Source organism: Dendrobates tinctorius, unplaced genomic scaffold (assembly GCF_039654945.1).
Source record: "Dendrobates tinctorius isolate UK_male_01 unplaced genomic scaffold, ASM3965494v1 ptg000315l, whole genome shotgun sequence".
NCBI classification, from domain to species: domain Eukaryota; kingdom Metazoa; phylum Chordata; class Amphibia; order Anura; family Dendrobatidae; genus Dendrobates; species Dendrobates tinctorius.
In genome coordinates, this window is record NW_027361982.1 from 6,474,626 (window position 1) to 6,495,024 (window position 20,399).

General features: G+C 44.1%; 1 protein-coding gene across 2 annotated transcripts in view; it reads left to right on the forward strand.

The window, feature by feature from the left end:
- Nucleotides 1-20,399, forward strand: part of COL11A2 (collagen type XI alpha 2 chain) — a 185,751-nt gene that overhangs the window by 84,875 nt on the left and 80,477 nt on the right. For both annotated transcript variants that reach the window (XM_073561377.1, XM_073561378.1), the window contains exons 2-4: nt 2,130-2,297; nt 2,378-2,588; nt 2,727-2,889. In XM_073561377.1, coding sequence (XP_073417478.1) covers nt 2,130-2,297; nt 2,378-2,588; nt 2,727-2,889 — 542 coding nt within the window. The remainder of the gene's footprint in view (nt 1-2,129; nt 2,298-2,377; nt 2,589-2,726; nt 2,890-20,399) is intronic.

Consider the following 20,399-nt stretch of genomic DNA (forward strand, 5'->3'; position numbering starts at 1 on the left):
GGAATGTCAGCTCTGTAATCAGCAGGACCAGGACTGTCAGCTCTGTACTCAGCAAGACCACGACTATCAGCTCTGTACTCAGCAGGACCAGGACTGTCAGCTCTTTACTCAGCAGGACCAGGAATGACAGCTCTGTACTCAGCAGGACTGGGACTGTCAGCTCTGTACTCACCAGGAATGGCACTGTGGGACTGTCAGCTCTGTACTCAGGAGCACCAGGACAATCAGCTCTGTACTCAGCAGGAACTGGAGTATCAGCTCTATACTCAGCAGGACTAATACTGTCAGCTCTGTACTCAGCAGGACCAGGAATGTCAGCTCTGTACTCAGCAGGACCAGGAATGTCATCTCTGTAATCAGCAGGACCAGAATTGTCAGCTCTGCACTCAGCAGGACCAGAACTGTCAGCTCTGTACTCAGCAGGACCAGGACTGTCAGCTCTGTACTCAGCAGGACCAGGACTGTCAGCTCTGTACTCAGCAGGACCAGGACTGTCAGCTCTGTACTCAGCAGGACCAGGACTGTCAGCTCTGTACTCAGCAGGATTGGGGGACTGTCTGCTCTGTACTCAACAGGACCAGAAATGTCAGCTCTGTACTCAGCAGGACCAGGAATGTCAGCTCTGTACTCAGCAGGACCAGGACTGTCAACACTGTACTCAGCAGGACCAGGACTGTCATTATCTCCTGAAATTATTATATGATTCTTGTTAATAATGTGGCCATGTTCGCACAGATTGGATTTGTTGCAGATTTTCTTTTCGGATTTGGGAACAGAAAATCTTTTCCTCTCCTGGTTTGCCTTTCAATTACCGATGTAAAATACTGACCAAATACTGAACGTGTGACTGTAGCCTAACAATGTGACTTGCTTGTGATGTCGTGGACAGTGAGTCAAAAGAAGAGCGGTAAAATGCTATCAGGCGGTTCTCCAGCTTCTGTCCAGCAGCCACAGACCAGTGTTTTGGCCAGTGGATCGATTTACACCAACTCTAAGGCCTTTTTCACACGTACTGATTTTACCGGCACTGGAAAAAAAAACAGTACCAAAGTTTTCAGTTTTGCATGTACATGTGTGTCATCCATGTGCTTCCTTCGTGTGCTGCCTGTATGTACTGAAATAGAATTCAGAATATAAATTACGGATTTTTAGATGTTAAAGATGTGCAAAGATAGAGATAAATAGATATCCTTAAGATATATAATTAGTGCATTGTGTGTGTAGTTTACTGTACATGGGTTAACCTAATAAATAAATAAATGAAAATAATGACATGGGTTCTCCCTCATTTTTGATAACCAGCAAAGGTAAGGCAGATAGCTGTGAGCTGATATTATCAGGCCGGGAAGGTCCATGGTTATTGGGCCCTTCCCAGCCTAAAAATACCAATACTAATGTGATGCGCCAATTCTCGGACAGCTGCTGGCTGGTATTTTTAGACTGGTGAGGTCCCAATAACCATGGACCTTCCCAACCTGGTAATATAAGCTCCCAGCTGTCTGCTTTACCTTTGCTGGCTGACAAAACTGAGGAGGAACCCAAGTGATTAATTAATTTATTTATTTGGTTAATCCATGTATAGTAAGCAACACGCACAAGTCACTGATTACATATCTCACGGATATATATTTAGCTATCTACCTCATATCTAGCTGTCTGTCTGTCTATCAATCTATCTGCATTCTATTCCGGTACGTGTCACACGGATGGTGCACACAGGTGTCACACTTATATCATCCGTGTGCGGTACATATTGTTACCCGTACTTCTGGAAAAAAACACATATGTCTACATGTGGGTGAGGGTCACATGTACACACGATTCGTGTGAAAATACGGACAAGTGCTCAACCCCATAGGTTATAATTGATGTCCATTTGTATGTGTCTCTAGTACATCTGAAAACGGACGCCACATGTACCGGAAACACAGATGTATGAAGGGGCCTAATGCTGTGTCATGATCTATAGACATTACCTGGCCTATTACTGCATATAGTTATCATTAATTCTCAATCCCATATATTCATTCTAACTCATAATTGTTGATAAAATTTCCATATTGTTATTAAAAACCTTTGCCCCAATGCTGCCCCTATATGTTAACCTCCCCTTTGACCTCTTCTCATAGCTGACCCCGTGGATGTACTAAAGGGCCTCCAATTTCAGACACAACCTGAGGGTGTAAAGCAGATCCCTGGCTTCTGCCCAGCCCGACGTTCAAGCACTGGTGGAGATGTGGCCTACAAGATATCCAAGCAAGCTCAGATCAGCGCCCCCACGCGGCAGCTCTTCCCAGGTAGGTACAGTCACACGGTCCACATACACGAGTGGGTGTGAAGGTCTTGACTGCAGGGCTAACACATTGTCACTCTACAGGTAAATTTCCAGAGGACTTTTCAGTCATGGCGCTGGTACGAGCTAAGACTGGCTTGCAGGCATTCCTCCTGTCCATTTACAATGAGCAAGGAGTTCAGCAGCTCGGGGTGGAGTTAGGACGCTCTCCTGTCTTTCTCTATGAAGATCAGAGTGGAAAACCAGCCCCTGAAGACTACCCAATCTTCAGCGGGGTCAATCTGGCCGATGGAAAGTCAGTAAATATATTTTTGGTACCTTCGCTCCAATTGATGTCTTCTTCCTTCTCCATGTCTTCAGCCTCCCTTCTCTCCGCATCTGTCTTCCTTTCTTTTATTCTCCTCTTGTTCACATCTCTCTTCTCCTGATCCAGATGGCACCGGATAGCTCTCAGTGTACAGAAGAAATCCGTAACCTTAATACTGGACTGTAAGAAGAAGATTACTAAGCCACTGCCCCGAGGGAACAAGCCCATTGTGGACACCAAAGGGATCACTGTGTTTGGGACCCGGATTCTGGATGAAGAGTCATTCGAGGTAAGAAGGAAGTGGGGGAGATGTACACGATTTATCTCTTAAAAGGGTTTTATCATCTTGTCTTCAGAAGTTCACCACTTCCCTGAGTCCAAACTTAGTGATTGCTGTGGGGCAATGCGCTCTGGATTGATTGACAGTTCAGACCAATGGCTTTGCCTCCGTAACATCGGAGAAGCACAGAGGCGCTGAAGGTGGTTAGATCTAAGAAGTCTGTGTAGCTTCAGAGCAGCCTTATAAGATCTAGTGGGACAAGCTTGTAAGCACTACGCTCCTTGATTAGGAGACCGGCCACCTCTCATCGACTGCAGTAGTGGCCGGTAACCTAGGCAACGAGCATAGAACAAGAAAATGTAAATCTCTCCGTTCTTGAGAACGAGGAAATTTAATAACAAGTAAATTGCAAATATACGCATTCCTGATGATGAGATAACCCCTATAATGAATGCTAGGCCAAATTTTTTACATCATATATTCAGTTTTTCTTGGAGATTTGCCTAATAAGAATAAATGTGTAACATTAGTATACATCATCTCTTTCTTATCAGTGGGAATCCAACTTCTGGTACACCAGTGAATGAAGGGGCCACGGCGCTGGGTTAGGACTTTGCTCCTTCACAGCAGCGCTCATTTCTTCTCATACTGCAGTGACTTTCAGCCGCTGTGTTAGTATGTCTTCTTATGCAGAAGGAAAACCCTACTGTCCTTTGTAGACGTCTGTCCTCCCATGCTGGGGATTGAATTTGTACTTGACATTTTATCCACTATTCCTGTGCACGATGCTGGCGCACATCGCTTACAGTAACAAAAACTCCATATCTCCCGCCCCTTCTGGCTGTAAGAGGTCTGCTTTCTCAGAAGCTTGGCCAGGTGACCCTCAGAGTCTCTACTGTACTTTTCTGTATCCAGAACTGGCGCCTCTCACTGACTCCACTTGAAATGCCGCAGAGGCGGCCAGTGTCCTGTCCAACTGGTGCCAGATTGTGGGGAAAAAACCTTCCAGAGCTAAAGGGCACTTAATAGCCCAGAAAACATCCTGCTGTCACACTCGGAGGCCATAGTGCTCTACACTGCATTCGGTGATTTACCGGGGAATGTATATGAGTGTATAGTGATGAAGGGCAATGCCATCCATGAATAATGTAGATGTGGGGAGGATGGTAGCATGGAAGTACAGGACAACGAGGCAGCTAGCTGGGTAACAGAAGGCCGGGTAGAGGTAAGAGTGTCCTGATCTAGCCCATCCCAACAAGTTTACTAATTTGGTAGATGAGGAGGCGTCAGCACGGGGGCAGCATTGCTGCAGTGAGATGTGTCCTATAATATTACTGTATAAGTGAATTATAAGTGATCGCCATCATGATTTTTTTAAGGACAGTAATGGTCAAACCAACCCGAAATGCTTCTTATAAAGAGGTGGATAGAAACATGGACCGAGAGGAAGAGGATGATATAGTGTTTTTGTTAAATTTGAAAAGCTATTTGACGCTGTTTCACAAAGACGCCTAATGGATAAATTAAAGGGGTTGTCCAGTGATAATTTGCTGATTGGTGGGTGTCCGAGTGCTGGGAACCGTACTGAACGGCAAAACAGGGAATTTTTATCATCATTGCAGAATAGAGTGACAGATCAGACCCCGCTGCGGGAAGAGGCTGAGCAGTGTTTAGCAGCTCCATGGAGAACGAATGTTGTGGCGATCAAGAATGTGCATTGCCACGCCATTCTAGCGGGGGGAAAACTCCCCCTTCTGTCAATCTTCGGGGTTCCCAGCAGTCAGACCCACCCACAAAGATCAACAAGTTATCACCAATCCTAGGGAAAGGTGACAACTTGTTTCCTCTGGACAAGCCCTTTAAGGTCTATAGGCTTAGAAAGTAAGGTTTTTAAGTGGATCAAAAACTGGCAACCGCACCCAGAGAGTTGTGGTGAATGATGACTAATTAGACTTGTGTTCGGTTATAAATGGTGACCTACCAAGGTTCAGTGCCGGGTCCGCTATTATTCATCTTACCATATTTTTTGGATTATAAGTTCCATTTTTGCCCCCCCCCCAAGTTTGGGAGGAAAATGGGCTGCAGGTCCTGGGCTTTCATAAAAAGTCGGTGTTGAGCGGAGTCCCCTTCCCATTGATTTCTCTGCAGTGGGCTTCGGGAAAATGGCCCTCGGAGGCAGCGCATGTGCAGATTGAGATCTTGGACGTCAATGTCACGTTTCCCAAGATCTCAATATGTACATGTTCCCCCTCGGGGGCCATTTTTCCGAAGTCCACTGCAGGGAAATCAGTGGGCATTTTATGAAAGCCGAGGGCCTGTAGCCACGCACCACCGAGACACCCCCTGCTCCCAGCACAGGGACCGCAGAATTTCCCACTCCTGCCACCGATGTCCTCCTGCAGCAGCGACCCTTCCTCCTGTGATCCCGAATCACCGCAGCCGCCCCTCTGTTAAGCTGCTGTAAAATCAGACTATAAGACGCACAACCATTTTATTTAAAAACATTTTTTTCCCATTTTCCTCCCCAAAATTTTGGGTGTATCTTATGATCTGTTGTGTGTTATATTCCTCAAAATACAGTATTAATTGGATTATTGGATGTACCTAAACACCATCCCTTTTATCCATTCTCTTCCCTCAATTGAACTCTGTGTACTTGTAGGGGAGTGAAGTAAGATGTCCCCTTTAAGGTCATCTCCCTTTAAGAAGTTCCAATGTATATATATGTCATAATTATTGGTACTGCTACACTTATAATGTATTACCTTTTTTTGCCTTATTGGTATTGCCACATCGTATATGTGTTAACATGCTGTAAAGATTGTAATATATTATGTTCGGTATATTTATATATAGATTAGGGTAAGCTGGTGCATCCTTTGGGGGCACTATTAGTATAGAGTTCATAGATATGGGTATGTGTAGTTCTGTAGTGGGCCACTAGATGGGGGTATACTAGTGGGCTTTGTTAGGTATAGCTGATAGGAAGTTCATATAGGGTTAATTGTAGGAGGAGCTGCTATGGGTTAAGTAAGTGTAGGAGATAGAAACAGGTCAGAAGTGCGAACATGCCCTACAAGTCCACAAGGGCTCTAGGCCCAGGACACCATGGCAGCTACACAACGTTTTGAAGAAGAAAAGCACGGGCACAGTCAGGCGGGTGGTGTATAAGACCGGAACACCCGGGAAATTGCAGTTTATAACAGCAGCAGGAGCGGAAAGGAACACGTGGTCCAAAAGTCATGCAGGGCGCAGAATATTCACCATGTGGCAGATCTTAAATATTGCTGAGGCTTGTAAGTCCAGGGCGAAATGGATGAATGGGATCCCCTATGTCTTGAAGTCCTACAGAAGTGATGCTGTGGTACAGCCAAAGGTGCTACTCCCCCGTAATGTGTGTGAGAACAAAGAAAGAAGGAAAGGGAAAGTGCAGGAGGAATGCTGTGTGGACTGTAATGTTACTAATGTGTCTGGGACCATTGAAGAGGAAAGTAAAATCATTTGTTTGGCATTTGAACCGGTATCTGTGTCCGTTCTTTCAACCCTATGCACCAAAACTGAGTGTACAGGAGCTGTGCGCAACGCAGTGGAATCCCTGATGGTGAACTAGGACCACAAACAGGTACGCCAGTAGAAGCTGACAATTTTTCTGTGGGAGGAGGCCCGGACACTAAGGCCCTGGTATCCTCGGCCACGATTACCATCCTGGCCCCCTCTTACATACTAATTGCGAAAAGGAGATAAATCCAGCGAGCCAAGTTTGAAGTACTTAAAAAATCTTTTTTTTTATTTCAAACGTAGATTAAAAATATTTATCCATAGCAGCATATTATAGATATAGGCAGAATAGGAAAAATTACTGCTGTAAAGCGCACGGCAAGACGCGTTTCGGCTAGACCTTTATCATTGTCATAATACACATTGCTATTTTTCTGGGATATAAGAAGGAAAAGATCCTAAGATAGGTGGGGCTATAGTTGATTAAGCGTTAATAGATCACACTTGTGGGCATCCACCTTTATTAACTATTTAAAAACAAGTGTTAACCCTAACAAAAGCTAATACGCTAGCAGTAATTTTTCCATATTTTTTACAAATATTTTACAATACATGATATAACAGAATATATGTACAGAGATTTTATTCTCATGTTGTCCTCCACAATACTTCTATAATATAATTTTTGCTCAAAAAAGTATATTTATAAACTTAGAACAAAGCAGGTTGTAATTATTAACATAGGAATCATAATTTTAGGATTTTTAATAAATTCTAATTAGATCTTGTCTATTGTTTAAGCCAATTGGCATCCTAGTTTCCAAAGTAAAAATCCAAGCAGATTCTCTGTTAAGTAGTTTACGTTTTCTATCGCCCCCTCTGGTAGTCCGTGTTACTAACTCTATTGCTTTAAACCTGAAGCTATCAAAATTGCCAGAATGATATTGTGAAAAATGCCTGGAGACCGCTGATGGATTGAAGCTGGAGGGGTTAATAGCATCAGAAATGTGTCTTCTAATTCTTTTCCTCAGTGTTCCCGTTGTACAACCTATATACTGTTTACAACATGATGTACAGTCAATCAAATATACTACGTAGGTGAAATTACAGTTCAAAAAACTGTTAATAGAATATTCTTTGTTGCTATGCAATGAGGAAAATTTGTTGATTTTATGTGCATATTGACAACAAGTACAGTCATGGCCAAAAGTTTTGAGAATGACACAAATATTATATTTTCACATGATCTGCTGGCCTCTGGTTTTTATGTGTGTTTGTCAGATGTTTTTATCACATACAGAAATATAATTGCAATCATATTATGAGTAGCAAAAGGTTATATTGACAGTTAGAATGAGTTAATGCAGCAAGTCAATATTTACAGTGTTGACCCTTCTTCAGGACCTCAGCAATTCTCCCTGGCATGCTCTCAATCAACTTCTGGATCAAATCCTGACTGATAGCAGTCCATTCTTGCAAAATCAATGCTTTTATTTTGTCTGAATTTGAAGGTTTTTGTTTGTCCACCCGTCTCTTGATGATTGACCACAAGTTCTCAATGGGATTAAGATCTGGGGAGTTTCCAGGCCATGGTCCCAAAATCTCTATGTTTTGTTCCCTGAGCCATTTAGTTATCACCTTTGCTTTATGGCAAGGTGCTCCATCATTTTGAAAAAGGCATTGTTGATCGCCAAACTGCTCTTGGACGGTTGGGAGAAGTTGCTCTTGGTCTTGGAGGACATTCTGGTACCATTCTTTATTCATGGCTGTGTTTTTAGGCAAGACTGAGAGAGAGCTCATTCCCTTGGCAGAGAAGCAACCCCACACATGAATGGTTTCAGGATGCTTGACAGTTGGCATGAGACAAGACTGGTGGTAGCGCTCACCTGGTCTTCTCTGAATAAGCCGTTTTCCAGATTTCCCAAACAATCAAAAAGGGGATTCATCAGAGAAAATGACTTTACCCCAGTCCTCAGCAGTCCACTCCCTGTACCTCTTGCAGAATATCAGTCTGTCCATGATGTTTTTCCTGGAGAGAAGTGGCTTCTTTGCTGCCCTCCTTGAGACCAGGCCTTGCTCCCAGAGTCTCCGCCTCACAGTGCGTGCAGATGCACTCACACCTGCCTGCTGCCATTCCTGAGCAAGCTCTGCACTGCTGGTAGCCCGATCCCGCAGCTGAAACACTTTTAAGAGACGGTCCTGGTGCTTGCTGGTCTTTCTTGGGCGCCCTGGAGCCTTTTTTGGCAACAAGGGAACCTCTCTCCTTGAAGTTCTTGATGATGCGATAGATTGTTGACTGAGGTGCAATCTTTCTAGCTGCGACACTCTTCCCTGTTAGGCCATTTTTGTGCAGTGCAATGATGACTGCACATGTTTCTTTAGAGATAACCATGGTTAACAGAAGAGAAACAATGATGCCAAGCACCAACCTCCTTTTAAAGTGTCCAGTGGTGTCATTCTTACTTAATCACGACAGATTGATCTCCAGCCCTGTCCTCATCAACACCCACACCTGTGTTAATGGAGCAATCATTGAAACGATGTTAGCTGGTCCTTTTAAGGCAGGGCTGCAATGATGTTGAAATGTGTTTTGGGGGATAAAGTTAATTTTCTAGGCAAATATTGACTTTGCAAGTAATTTCTGTTAAGCTGATCACTCTTTATAACATTCTGGAGTATATGCAAATTGCCATTAGAAAAAATGAAGCAGTAGACTTTGTAAAAATTAATATTTGTGTCATTCTCAAAACTTTTGGCCATGACTGTACATCTCTTATTTCCACATTTGAAAAACCCCTTTAATTTCAGCCAGGTGTCACTGGTCTCCAGCGAGGAATTCAAATACAGACTCGGCGATAGTTTATCCTGCAAAGTAGGTGCTTTTTTTGCTACATAAGTAATTTGGTTTTCTGCAATAATTTGTTTTAGTTTTGGATCCTGGCTTAACACTGGAATATATTTCTTTATAATAGAGACTATGTTGTTATACTGAAGACTATATGGAGTAGAGAAAAATTTTTTGGAAATTGTGTTTTTTTTGTTTTTTTTTATTTATTATTAAATCCTTTCTATCAATAACCTTGACTATTTTGGTTGCTCTCTGTAATATCCAATTTGGATATCCTCTATTTTTTAGTCTCATATTGACTAATTCCTGTGCATTTTGATATGTTTTTGGATCAGTCGAATTTCGTTTATACCTTATAAGCTCTCCTATGGGGATGTTTTTTATCACATGCTGAGGATGGCAAGAATCAGCTGCCAGTAATGTATTTTTGGCAGTGCTTTTGCGGTAGGGGCTAATAAAGATTTTTTTGTTGTCATTTTCATCTAGACCTGCTGTTAATGTGACATCTAGAAAATTCACTGAATTTTTATTCCAAAAATGTGTAAAGGCTAAGTTGAAATCATTCACATTAATGCTGTTTATAAAACTGGAGGCTTCCTCCTGTGTTCCTTTCCATATAATGACTAAGTCATCTATATGACGCCCTGTCCACACCAGGCTTTTACAAAAAAGGTTGGAGTCAGCATATAGGACCAATTCCTCCCATCTGGCCATAACTAGATTTGCCAGAGACGGGGAGAACTTGGCCCCCATGCTGACTCCAGTCTTCTGCAGAAAAAATCTGCTATTAAAAGAAAAATAATTGTGACTAAGTAAAACCCTTACTGCCATTACCAAAAAATCCTTGATTTCTATAGCATAATTACTAAATGTTTCTAAGTGATAAATTAAGGAATCTATGGCCACCCCATGAGGGATCGATGGATATAATGAAACTACATCACTTGTAATCCAGGAGTATTGATCTTCCCATACAAAATTTTCCATCATGGTAACTAAAGCTTTGGTATCTCTAATGTAACTAGGGATTTCTTTCACCAGAGGCTGTAAGTAATGATCCACCCATTCTCCTAATCTCTCTCCCAAAGATCCAATACCTGCCACTATGGGGCGTAGTGGAGGTGGAAATACATCCTTATGGACCTTAGGGAGGGAATGGTAAATAGGAACAATTGGACAGGTGACATGTAAATAGTCAGATAACCTCTGTGTTAGAGCCCCATTGAATAAGCCCTCCTCTAGCAATGCTTTAAGCTCCCCATTAAATTCAATAGTAGGATCATAGAATATTTCTTGATAAGCATTAGAATTCTCGAGGTCTAATAAATTCACCCTTTCATACAATCCTGCATTAAGAATAACTACTCCTCCCCCTTTGTCAGCCTCACGTACTAACAGATCTTTATTACTTATTAAATCCTTTAAAGCCATTCTTTCTTTTGCTACACAATGTTTTGAAGAAGAAAAGCACGGGCACAGTCAGGCGGGTGCAGGATAAGACTGGAACACCCGGGAAATTGCAGTTTATAACAGCAGCAGGAGCGGAAAGGAACACGTGGTCCAAAAGTCGTGCAGGGCGCAGAATATTCACCATGTGGCAGATCTTAAATATTGCTGAGGCTTGTAAGTCCGGGGTGAAATGGATGAATGGGATCCCCTATGTCTTGAAGTCCTACAGAAGTGATACTGTGGTACCGCCAAAGGTGCTACTCCCCCGTAATGTGCGTGAGGACAAAGAAAGAAGGAAAGGGAAAGTGCAGGAGGAATGCTGTGTGGACTGCAATGTTACTAATGTGTCCGGGACCTTTGAAGAGGAAAGTAAAATCGTTTGTTTGGCATTTGAACCGGTATCTGTGTCCGTTCTTTCAACCCTATGCACCGAAACTGAGTGTACAGGAGCTGTGCGCAACGCAGTGGAATCCCTGACAGTGAACTAGGACCACAAACAGGTACGCCAGTAGAAGCTGACAATTTTTCTGTGGGAGGAGGCCCGAACACTAAGGCCTTGGTATCCTCGGCCACGACTACCATCCTGGCCCCCTCTTACATACTAACTATGTAAGATATGTCACAAAGACCAGAATCATTGAATGGTGTATGTCTTCCTGGCGCTTGAGGTTGACATATGGCGATGAGGATGATAGGTTAATAGTAGGAGCTGGTAAGGACCCAGTCATTACAGTGCACATCAGCACCAATAACAAAGTTAGGGGTAGTTGGATGATCCACAAAAATTATTTCAGACATTAAATCCATAATCTTAAGGCAAGAACATAGCATTCGCTGAAATATTGTCTGTACCACATGCAGCGCCTGAAAGGCAGCTGGAAATTAGGGAGGTAAATAAGTCGCTCAGGAATTGGTATAGAAAGGAAGGATTTCAGGTTTTTGGACCACTGGGTCATCTTCCCTATTGGCTATAGGCTCTATGCTTGGGATGGGCTGCACTTCAATGGGGAGAGGGCCATTGGGCTGGGGAGACGAATGACGAGAAGGATGGTGTAGTGACCTGTGACTGGGGGAGGTAATTGGGTCGCCCTCCCTTGGCTGTGGGGTACTCGGTACCGTGCCCGATGGTCCTCAATGGGAGATGTCACGGTAGCTGGAACCCGGCCCGTGGCCCTGGGCGCCCATTGTAAAGGTTCAGTGTCAATGTGTAAGTCGTGACGCCACCTGTGGTGTTCGGCAAGGTAGATGTTAAGCCGACGCTGCAGACAGTTCCTCTGGGACAGGTGGTGTGGTGCAGCAGTGATGGTATAGCCCTCCACAGGCAGTGCTGTAGTCCCAGGGCAGAGTGAATGTAGCCACACTTAGATGATGTAGTGTCGGGCGCAAGGGATGTAGCAGTGCTGGGCAGGTTGACGCAGGAATAAGTGGAGGACACCAGGGCATGTAGTACCAAAGCTTTACTCACAGTCTGTGGTGGCTCCAGAGCCCGCAATGGTGCCGTGTCCTCCGGGTAACGAGCTCAGTCAACCTCCAGGCTAGATGAAGCACACCTTTCCAACACTCCTCCAACTTATGTGCCTTCTCTGAATGTCTCCCTCTTAGCGCCTTTAGTGAAGTACTCACAGTACTGAGTTACACTGGAGTTCCTCCTGTCAGATGTTCCTATGAACTCTACTTGTACGGCAGACAGCTGTAGCCTGCTTCGGGGACCCTCTGCTTCTAAGTCCCGGCTCTCTATCTCGTTGCTGTTGTGCCCCCAAGTCTGATGTGGGAATAAAGTGATGACAAACTTCTATTCCTCCGGTGTCTGTTGCGGGACCATAAGTATCCAAACAACTTCGGGGACCGGACCCCGGCCTTGTACTTAGAACTCCTAGAAGAGATGATGAATCTCCAGGACTCATAGAAGAGAAGGCACATCTCCCTGGACTCCTAGAAGAGAGGACGAAGCTCCTGGGCTCCTACAAGAGAGGTCACATCTCCTAGACTCATACAAGAGAGGGCACATGTTCTGGATTGCTAGAAGAGAGGACAAAATCTCCTGGCCTCCTAGAATAGAGGGCACATCTCCTAGGCACCAAGAAGAGAGGGCACATCTCCTGGGCTCCTAGAAGAGAGGGCACATCTCCTGGGCTCCTAGAAGAGAGCGCACATCTCCTGGACTCCTAGAAGAGAGGGCACATCTCCTGGACTCCTAGAAGAGAGGGCACATCTCCTGGACTCCTAGAAGAGAGGGCACATCTCCTGGACTGCTAGAAGAGAAGGCACGTTTGCTAATCTCCTAAAAGAGAGAGTGAATATCCTGGACTCCTAGAATAAAGGACAAATCTTTTGGACATCTTGAAGCGGGGTATTGGCAGCTTTCCTAGAATGTCCTCTTTGATATCTGGATTAAATGATAGTCCGTTCTGTGGTCTGTATAGAAGGGGACTTGTTTTGGTGTAGAGTCTGTATATAAGGGGGTATGTACGGTATATTTTGGTGGCCTTAGATCTCTATTTTTATATTATTTAGATTATCTTCACATGTGGTCTGTATTAGTTTAAGGGGGCTGTATAATAAAGGGGTCATATGTACCCACTGGTATGTCACTCTTCTAGGTCCCCATAATGTCTCTGCTTAAACAATGAGGGGTACAGCTTCTTGTTCCCTGCGATCTCTTTTACTGACGGTTAGTAAAGACCTAACTCAGTGAAGAATTAAGAAATGTAGGGCCCGATACATCATCTGCAATTTTTTAAAATCATTTTTCTAGTTTTCTTGCTTTTACTTTTTCTTTCTTGTTCATCAAAATGGTGCATGCAGATCATGAATTTTGCAAAAAACTCAACAATGCTCTTTATTATTATTTTGGCTTTTAACCTTTTTTTGAGATTTTGGTTTAGCACAAAAATAGAACATGCTCCACTAAAAATTTGGGCCAAAGTTATAGGTTCACATAAAATCACTGCACGGGGGGACTGGAGTATATTTGCAAATGATTAATCAGGAGAAAACCTGTAGAAACTGTAAACTCCGGCCACAATGGCGAACATAGTAAAAGAAAACAGATGAATACAGGAGAAAGTGACTTTGAGATTCTGATTTGGCTTTTATCCAAAGTCATATTGCAAGGCTTGTTAAAGGGTCGACTGTGACTTGTAGGATCGTTGCTTCCAGCAGGTGGCGCTATAGAGTACAAATCCTCCTTCTCTCTGAAGATGCAATTTGCATATTTAAAAAATGCAGAAATGGAAACAAGAATATGGCACAAACAAAAAAAAGTGCAAAACCTGACAAGAAGTAGGTGAAAATGCAATAATGTTTCAGGCCCAAATTGTATTGGAAAGTTTCAGAACGTTCCATTATAAAATTATTACATTTTCTAAATAATAGAAATTAAAATCTTTACTATTATAATTATCTTATCAAACTGCATAAATTATTAAAGTGATGAATTTTATCAGTTACTGAAATTGCAAAACATAAGTGTGAAGAGACCGTAAGGCCATGTTCACACGTTGCATTTTTGCTGCATTTCTTTAAGGCTGTGTACCCACGTTGCGGATTGTATGCGTTTTTGCCGCGTTTTTCGCATTCCTATGGGATTCTGCAATGCTGTGCTAATGCTGCGTTTTTTTCCACGGCGGAATCACGTAGCGGAAAAAACGCAGCAGGCTCATTATTTCTGCGGAATTGCCATGGAAAAGTGATTGACAGGTTCGGGGACCGGACCCCAGCCTTGTACTTAGAACTTGGGAAGGGTTCTCCTCTAACCCTGCTCCCCTGGTTCTCTTCCTCTCCTCACGTTCCGTACTAATCCTTTCCTTCTTCTGGAGAGTCAGGCTTTCTTTCAGTATTCCTTTCTTGTGCCAGCGGACCCAGATCACTGAGGTCGGCTGCAGCACTTTCCTTCCTCCATCCCACTCAGGGGATCTCCTTACACAGGTCCGACCTCGTCAGACTCCTGTGACCAACTAACTACATCCTATCTCCTTCCCGCTCTTTTGGTGCTATCTCAACTCCACCCGCCTCCCTGCACTCTTCGTGTTCCAAGCAGGGAGCCACCAAAGGGTGCTTTGTTACACTACTTTATTGTGTGGAGTGCAGGTGTTGGAGTGTCGTCAGGGGTCTCCACCTTACCTGGATGGTGGGGCACCACACCTCAGGAGGAGGTGTAGTACCTCTGTGGCGACTGAACCCTCAGGGGCGCCACATAATCACTGTACAGGAGGAGATAGTGTAGACAGTAACCTGAAATAATACAAGAGGGAGGAGACGAGGAAATAATACAAGAAGGAGGAGACAAGGAAATAATAAAAGAGACGAGTGACGAGGAATTAAATAATTATAGAGAAAAAATAAATTGTGTAAAAATAAATAAAGGCAGCAAAGACTGAGACAGAGAAGCTCATTGCCAAAGAAAGCAAAAATAATCCAAATATATTCTTCAGCTACATAAGCAGTAAGATGATAGTGTTGTCCCCTCATGGGGTTTTTGCCTCCTCTGGATAAACGTTTAGGTTATAAGTTAAACTCGATGGACGTCTATCTTCAACCTTAAAAACTATAAATCTATTTAATGATATTTGTATGTATGTGAGAGTATTAATGCAGAGAAAGGCTTCATATGTTCCAGTGGTGATAATATGGGGGACAGCTTCATATGTCTCATTTTTCGTGTAGTTCAGCTGCTATGGTGACTTACCTCAGAGATGCCATTGTAGCAAACATACAGAAGAATATGTAGGTTGTATTCCACAGAAATACTTTAAAATACTTTAATGAGAATGTAAGGAGGAAGACCGGGCAGCGGGTACCTGTATTGAGCCAAGTCTGGAACTGTTGAGGCTGTGTCCCATGTTGCCCGGGGGAAGAAATAGGGGACCGGACAGGCCCCATGACCCGGGAAGAGAGGGCGTGTTTAAGCCGGAAGCAGAGGAGAAAGCACGCAAAAGAGCAGTCAGGTTCCCGCCGCAAGAGAGAGTGCAGCGGGGTCTGCAGCGCGCTCCACACCCCGAGTAGCAGCACCGCAACGTACTTCGGCCTACATCTCGTGAGCACCCCAGCAGTGAGAATGGGGAGCACTGTGCGCCTGGCGAATCGTAAGACTGTGCTCATGCAGGGAAACGTGGGCCGGCTACAGGACACTGAGTTGCGGTTTCCATGGCGGGACAGCGCCCATCAGCCCATGCTTGATACCGGACTCCTGCAGCCCTCTGTGTTTCGGCTGTGTATGTTTATGGACTAGGGGCTCAGCGGGTAGAACCGGAGACCGCCCACTGCCATCAGAAGCTGGACCAATAGTTGTGTGACCCCATCTGAGGACACTATGTCGGCCGTTGCTGAGACTACAACCCCCAGCGGATCCCCTGCGTCTGAGGAGTCTGAAGACACAATAAGTTTATTAACTGAACTGCTTTACATTACCAATTCTGTTTGCAATTTGAATTGTTCTCTCTCTGCGAGGAGTTCCTATACTGTTTTAATTAAATTGTTATATTGTTAACTCTTGCTCTGCCTCCCTTGCGTCACTACATCCCGCAACCTGCTTACAAGAACATAGAGGAACGTTTAATTTCATGCAATATTCTCCCTCCTAGAGGCACAGAGTCCATTATGGCTTCATAGTCCGGGGCCACAAAGGACCCTCCCATCCCCGTAATACTTCACATGACTGCACACAATTCAGGACATAGAGATTTGTGCTGATGATTTACATTGTCTAAACTGAATACAATTGTACCAAATGCTCTTCTATGATAAATATTAGGTTTACTTGGGTGTTTGGTATAATTTGTAGCTCTCCTAGAATGTCCTGGAGACTCCCAGGAAAAGGTGGTGAATCTTCTGTTTTCCTAGAAGAGAGGGCACATCTCCTGGACTCATAAAAGAGAAGGCACATCTCCGGGACTCCTAGAAGAGAGGATGAATCTTGTGGACTCCTAGAAGAGAAGGCACATCTCCCTGGACTCCTAGAAGAGAGGACAAAGCTCCTGGGCTCCTAGAATAGAGGGCACATCTCCTAGGCACCAAGAAGAGAGGGCACATCTCCTGGGCTCCTAGAAGAGAGGGCACATCTCCTGGGCTCCTAGAAGAGAGCGCACATCTCCTGGACTCCTAGAAGAGAGGGCACATCTCCTGGACTCCAAGAAGAGAGGGCACATCTCCTGGACTCCTAGAAGAGATGATGAATCTCCAGGACTCATAGAAGAGAAGGCACATCTCCCTGGACTCCTAGAAGAGAGGACGAAGCTCCTGGGCTCCTACAAGAGAGGTCACATCTCCTAGACTCATACAAGAGAGGGCACATGTTCTGGATTGCTAGAAGAGAGGACAAAATCTCCTGGCCTCCTAGAATAGAGGGCACATCTCCTAGGCACCAAGAAGAGAGGGCACATCTCCTGGGCTCCTAGAAGAGAGGGCACATCTCCTGGGCTCCTAGAAGAGAGCGCACATCTCCTGGACTCCTAGAAGAGAGGGCACATCTCCTGGACTCCTAGAAGAGAGGGCACATCTCCTGGACTCCTAGAAGAGAGGGCACATCTCCTGGACTCCTAGAAGAGAAGGCACGTTTGCTAATCTCCTAAAAGAGAGAGTGAATATCCTGGACTCCTAGAATAAAGGACAAATCTTTTGGACATCTTGAAGCGGGGTATTGGCAGCTTTCCTAGAATGTCCTCTTTGATATCTGGATTAAATGATAGTCCGTTCTGTGGTCTGTATAGAAGGGGACTTGTTTTGGTGTAGAGTCTGTATATAAGGGGGTATGTACGGTATATTTTGGTGGCCTTAGATCTCTATTTTTATATTATTTAGATTATCTTCACATGTGGTCTGTATTAGTTTAAGGGGGCTGTATAATAAAGGGGTCATATGTACCCACTGGTATGTCACTCTTCTAGGTCCCCATAATGTCTCTGCTTAAACAATGAGGGGTACAGCTTCTTGTTCCCTGCGATCTCTTTTACTGACGGTTAGTAAAGACCTAACTCAGTGAAGAATTAAGAAATGTAGGGCCCGATACATCATCTGCAATTTTTTAAAATCATTTTTCTAGTTTTCTTGCTTTTACTTTTTCTTTCTTGTTCATCAAAATGGTGCATGCAGATCATGAATTTTGCAAAAAACTCAACAATGCTCTTTATTATTATTTTGGCTTTTAACCTTTTTTTGAGATTTTGGTTTAGCACAAAAATAGAACATGCTCCACTAAAAATTTGGGCCAAAGTTATAGGTTCACATAAAATCACTGCACGGGGGGACTGGAGTATATTTGCAAATGATTAATCAGGAGAAAACCTGTAGAAACTGTAAACTCCGGCCACAATGGCGAACGTAGTAAAAGAAAACAGATGAATACAGGAGAAAGTGACTTTGAGATTCTGATTTGGCTTTTATCCAAAGTCATATTGCAAGGCTTGTTAAAGGGTCGACTGTGACTTGTAGGATCGTTGCTTCCAGCAGGTGGCGCTATAGAGTACAAATCCTCCTTCTCTCTGAAGATGCAATTTGCATATTTAAAAAATGCAGAAATGGAAACAAGAATATGGCACAAACAAAAAAAAGTGCAAAACCTGACAAGAAGTAGGTGAAAATGCAATAATGTTTCAGGCCCAAATTGTATTGGAAAGTTTCAGAACGTTCCATTATAAAATTATTACATTTTCTAAATAATAGAAAATCTTTACTATTATAATTATCTTATCAAACTGCATAAATTATTAAAGTGATGAATTTTATCAGTTACTGAAATTGCAAAACATAAGTGTGAAGAGACCGTAAGGCCATGTTCACACGTTGCATTTTTGCTGCATTTCTTTAAGGCTGTGTACCCACGTTGCGGATTGTATGCGTTTTTGCCGCGTTTTTCGCATTCCTATGGGATTCTGCAATGCTGTGCTAATGCTGCGTTTTTTTCCACGGCGGAATCACGTAGCGGAAAAAACGCAGCAGGCTCATTATTTCTGCGGAATTGCCATGGAAAAGTGATTGACAGGTTGGTCACACTTGTCAAACATAGTGTTTGACTAGTGTGATCAACTTTTTACTATTGAGGCTGCCTATGCGGCATCAGTAGTAAAAAGATATAAAGTTAAAAATAATAAAAAATATAAAAAATGGTGTTTCTCTCACCTTCCGGCGTCCCACGCAGCGTCCCCGATCCTCGCGATGCTCCCGGCAAGTCCCGTTCCCAGCGATGCCTTGCGACAATGATCTTTGATGACGTAGTTGTCTCGCGAGACCGCTAGGGTATCGCGAGATCGCGACTTCATCACAGGTCATTGTCGCAAGGCATCGCTGGGAACGGGAGTTGGCGGGAGCATCGCTGAGACCTGGGAACGCTGCGGGGAACGCCGGAAGGTGAGAATAACATGATTTTTTATTTTATTTCTTTTTTTACAGGGATATGGTACCCAGGTCCTGGAGGAGAATCTCCTCTCCTCCAGACCCTGGGTACCATCCGCACATTTTCCGCTTACTTTCCGCATGGTGGGCATAGCCACATGCGGAAAGTAAGTGGAACAATGCATTCTTATGTGTGCGGAATTCCCGCGATTCCGTACAAAAAATGAGCATATTGCGTATTTTTCCGCAATGCGATTTTGCCGTGGAAAAATACACAGCATGTGAGGAAAGACATTGAATACAATGGCTTGCTTATTTTATGCGTTTTTGCAGCATTTTCGCAAAAACGCATAAATTCCGCGGGAATTCTGGACGTGTGAACACAGCCTAATACTATAATTCTATATAATGTTTATCTTGATCGATAACTCCTCCCACAACATATGATACCCCAAAGCTCTCCATAAAGCATGATAGTTTCACATGCCCCTCCACACAGTATAATGCTCCCACAGGTGCCCCCACACAGTATGATGCTTCCACAGCTGCCCCACACAGCATGATGCCCCCAACAGTCTGCCACACTTCTCATATACAGCACCATGGAATCAATGGTGCTATATAAATAATAATAATAATATGATACTTCCACAGCTTCCCCACACAGTATAATACTTCCACAGCTGCCGTACACAGTATGATGCCCCCACAACTGCCTCACACAGTATGATGTCGCACACAACTGCCACACACAGTATAATGCTTCCACAGCTGCCACACACAGTATGATACTTCCACAGCTACCCTACACAGTATGATGCTCCCACACCTTATGATGCCTCCACAGCTGCCCCACACACTATGATGCTCCCACAGCTGCCCCACACAGTATGATGCTTCCACAGCTGCCACACACAGTATGATACTTCCACCGCTGCCCCACACAGTATGATGCTTCCACAGCTTCCCTACACAGTATGATGCTCCCACACCTTATAATGCCTCCACAGCTGCCCCACACACTATGATGCTCCCACAGCTGCCCCACACAGTATGATGCCACCCACAGCTGCCACACACAGTATGATACTTCCACAGCTGCCCCAGACAGTAGGATACCCCCACAGTTGTCCCACACAGTATGATGCCTCCACAGCTGCCCCATACAGTATGATGCTCCCACATCTGCCCCACACAGTATGATGCTTCCACAACTGCCCCACACAGTATGATGTCCCACAGCTGCCCCCACACAGTATGATGCTTCCACAACTGCCCCACACAGTCTACTTCCAAAGCTGCCACACACGGTATGACTCTCCCACAGCTTTCCACACATGATGCCTTCACAGGTGCCCCACACATTATGATGCTCCCACAGCTGCCCCACACAGTA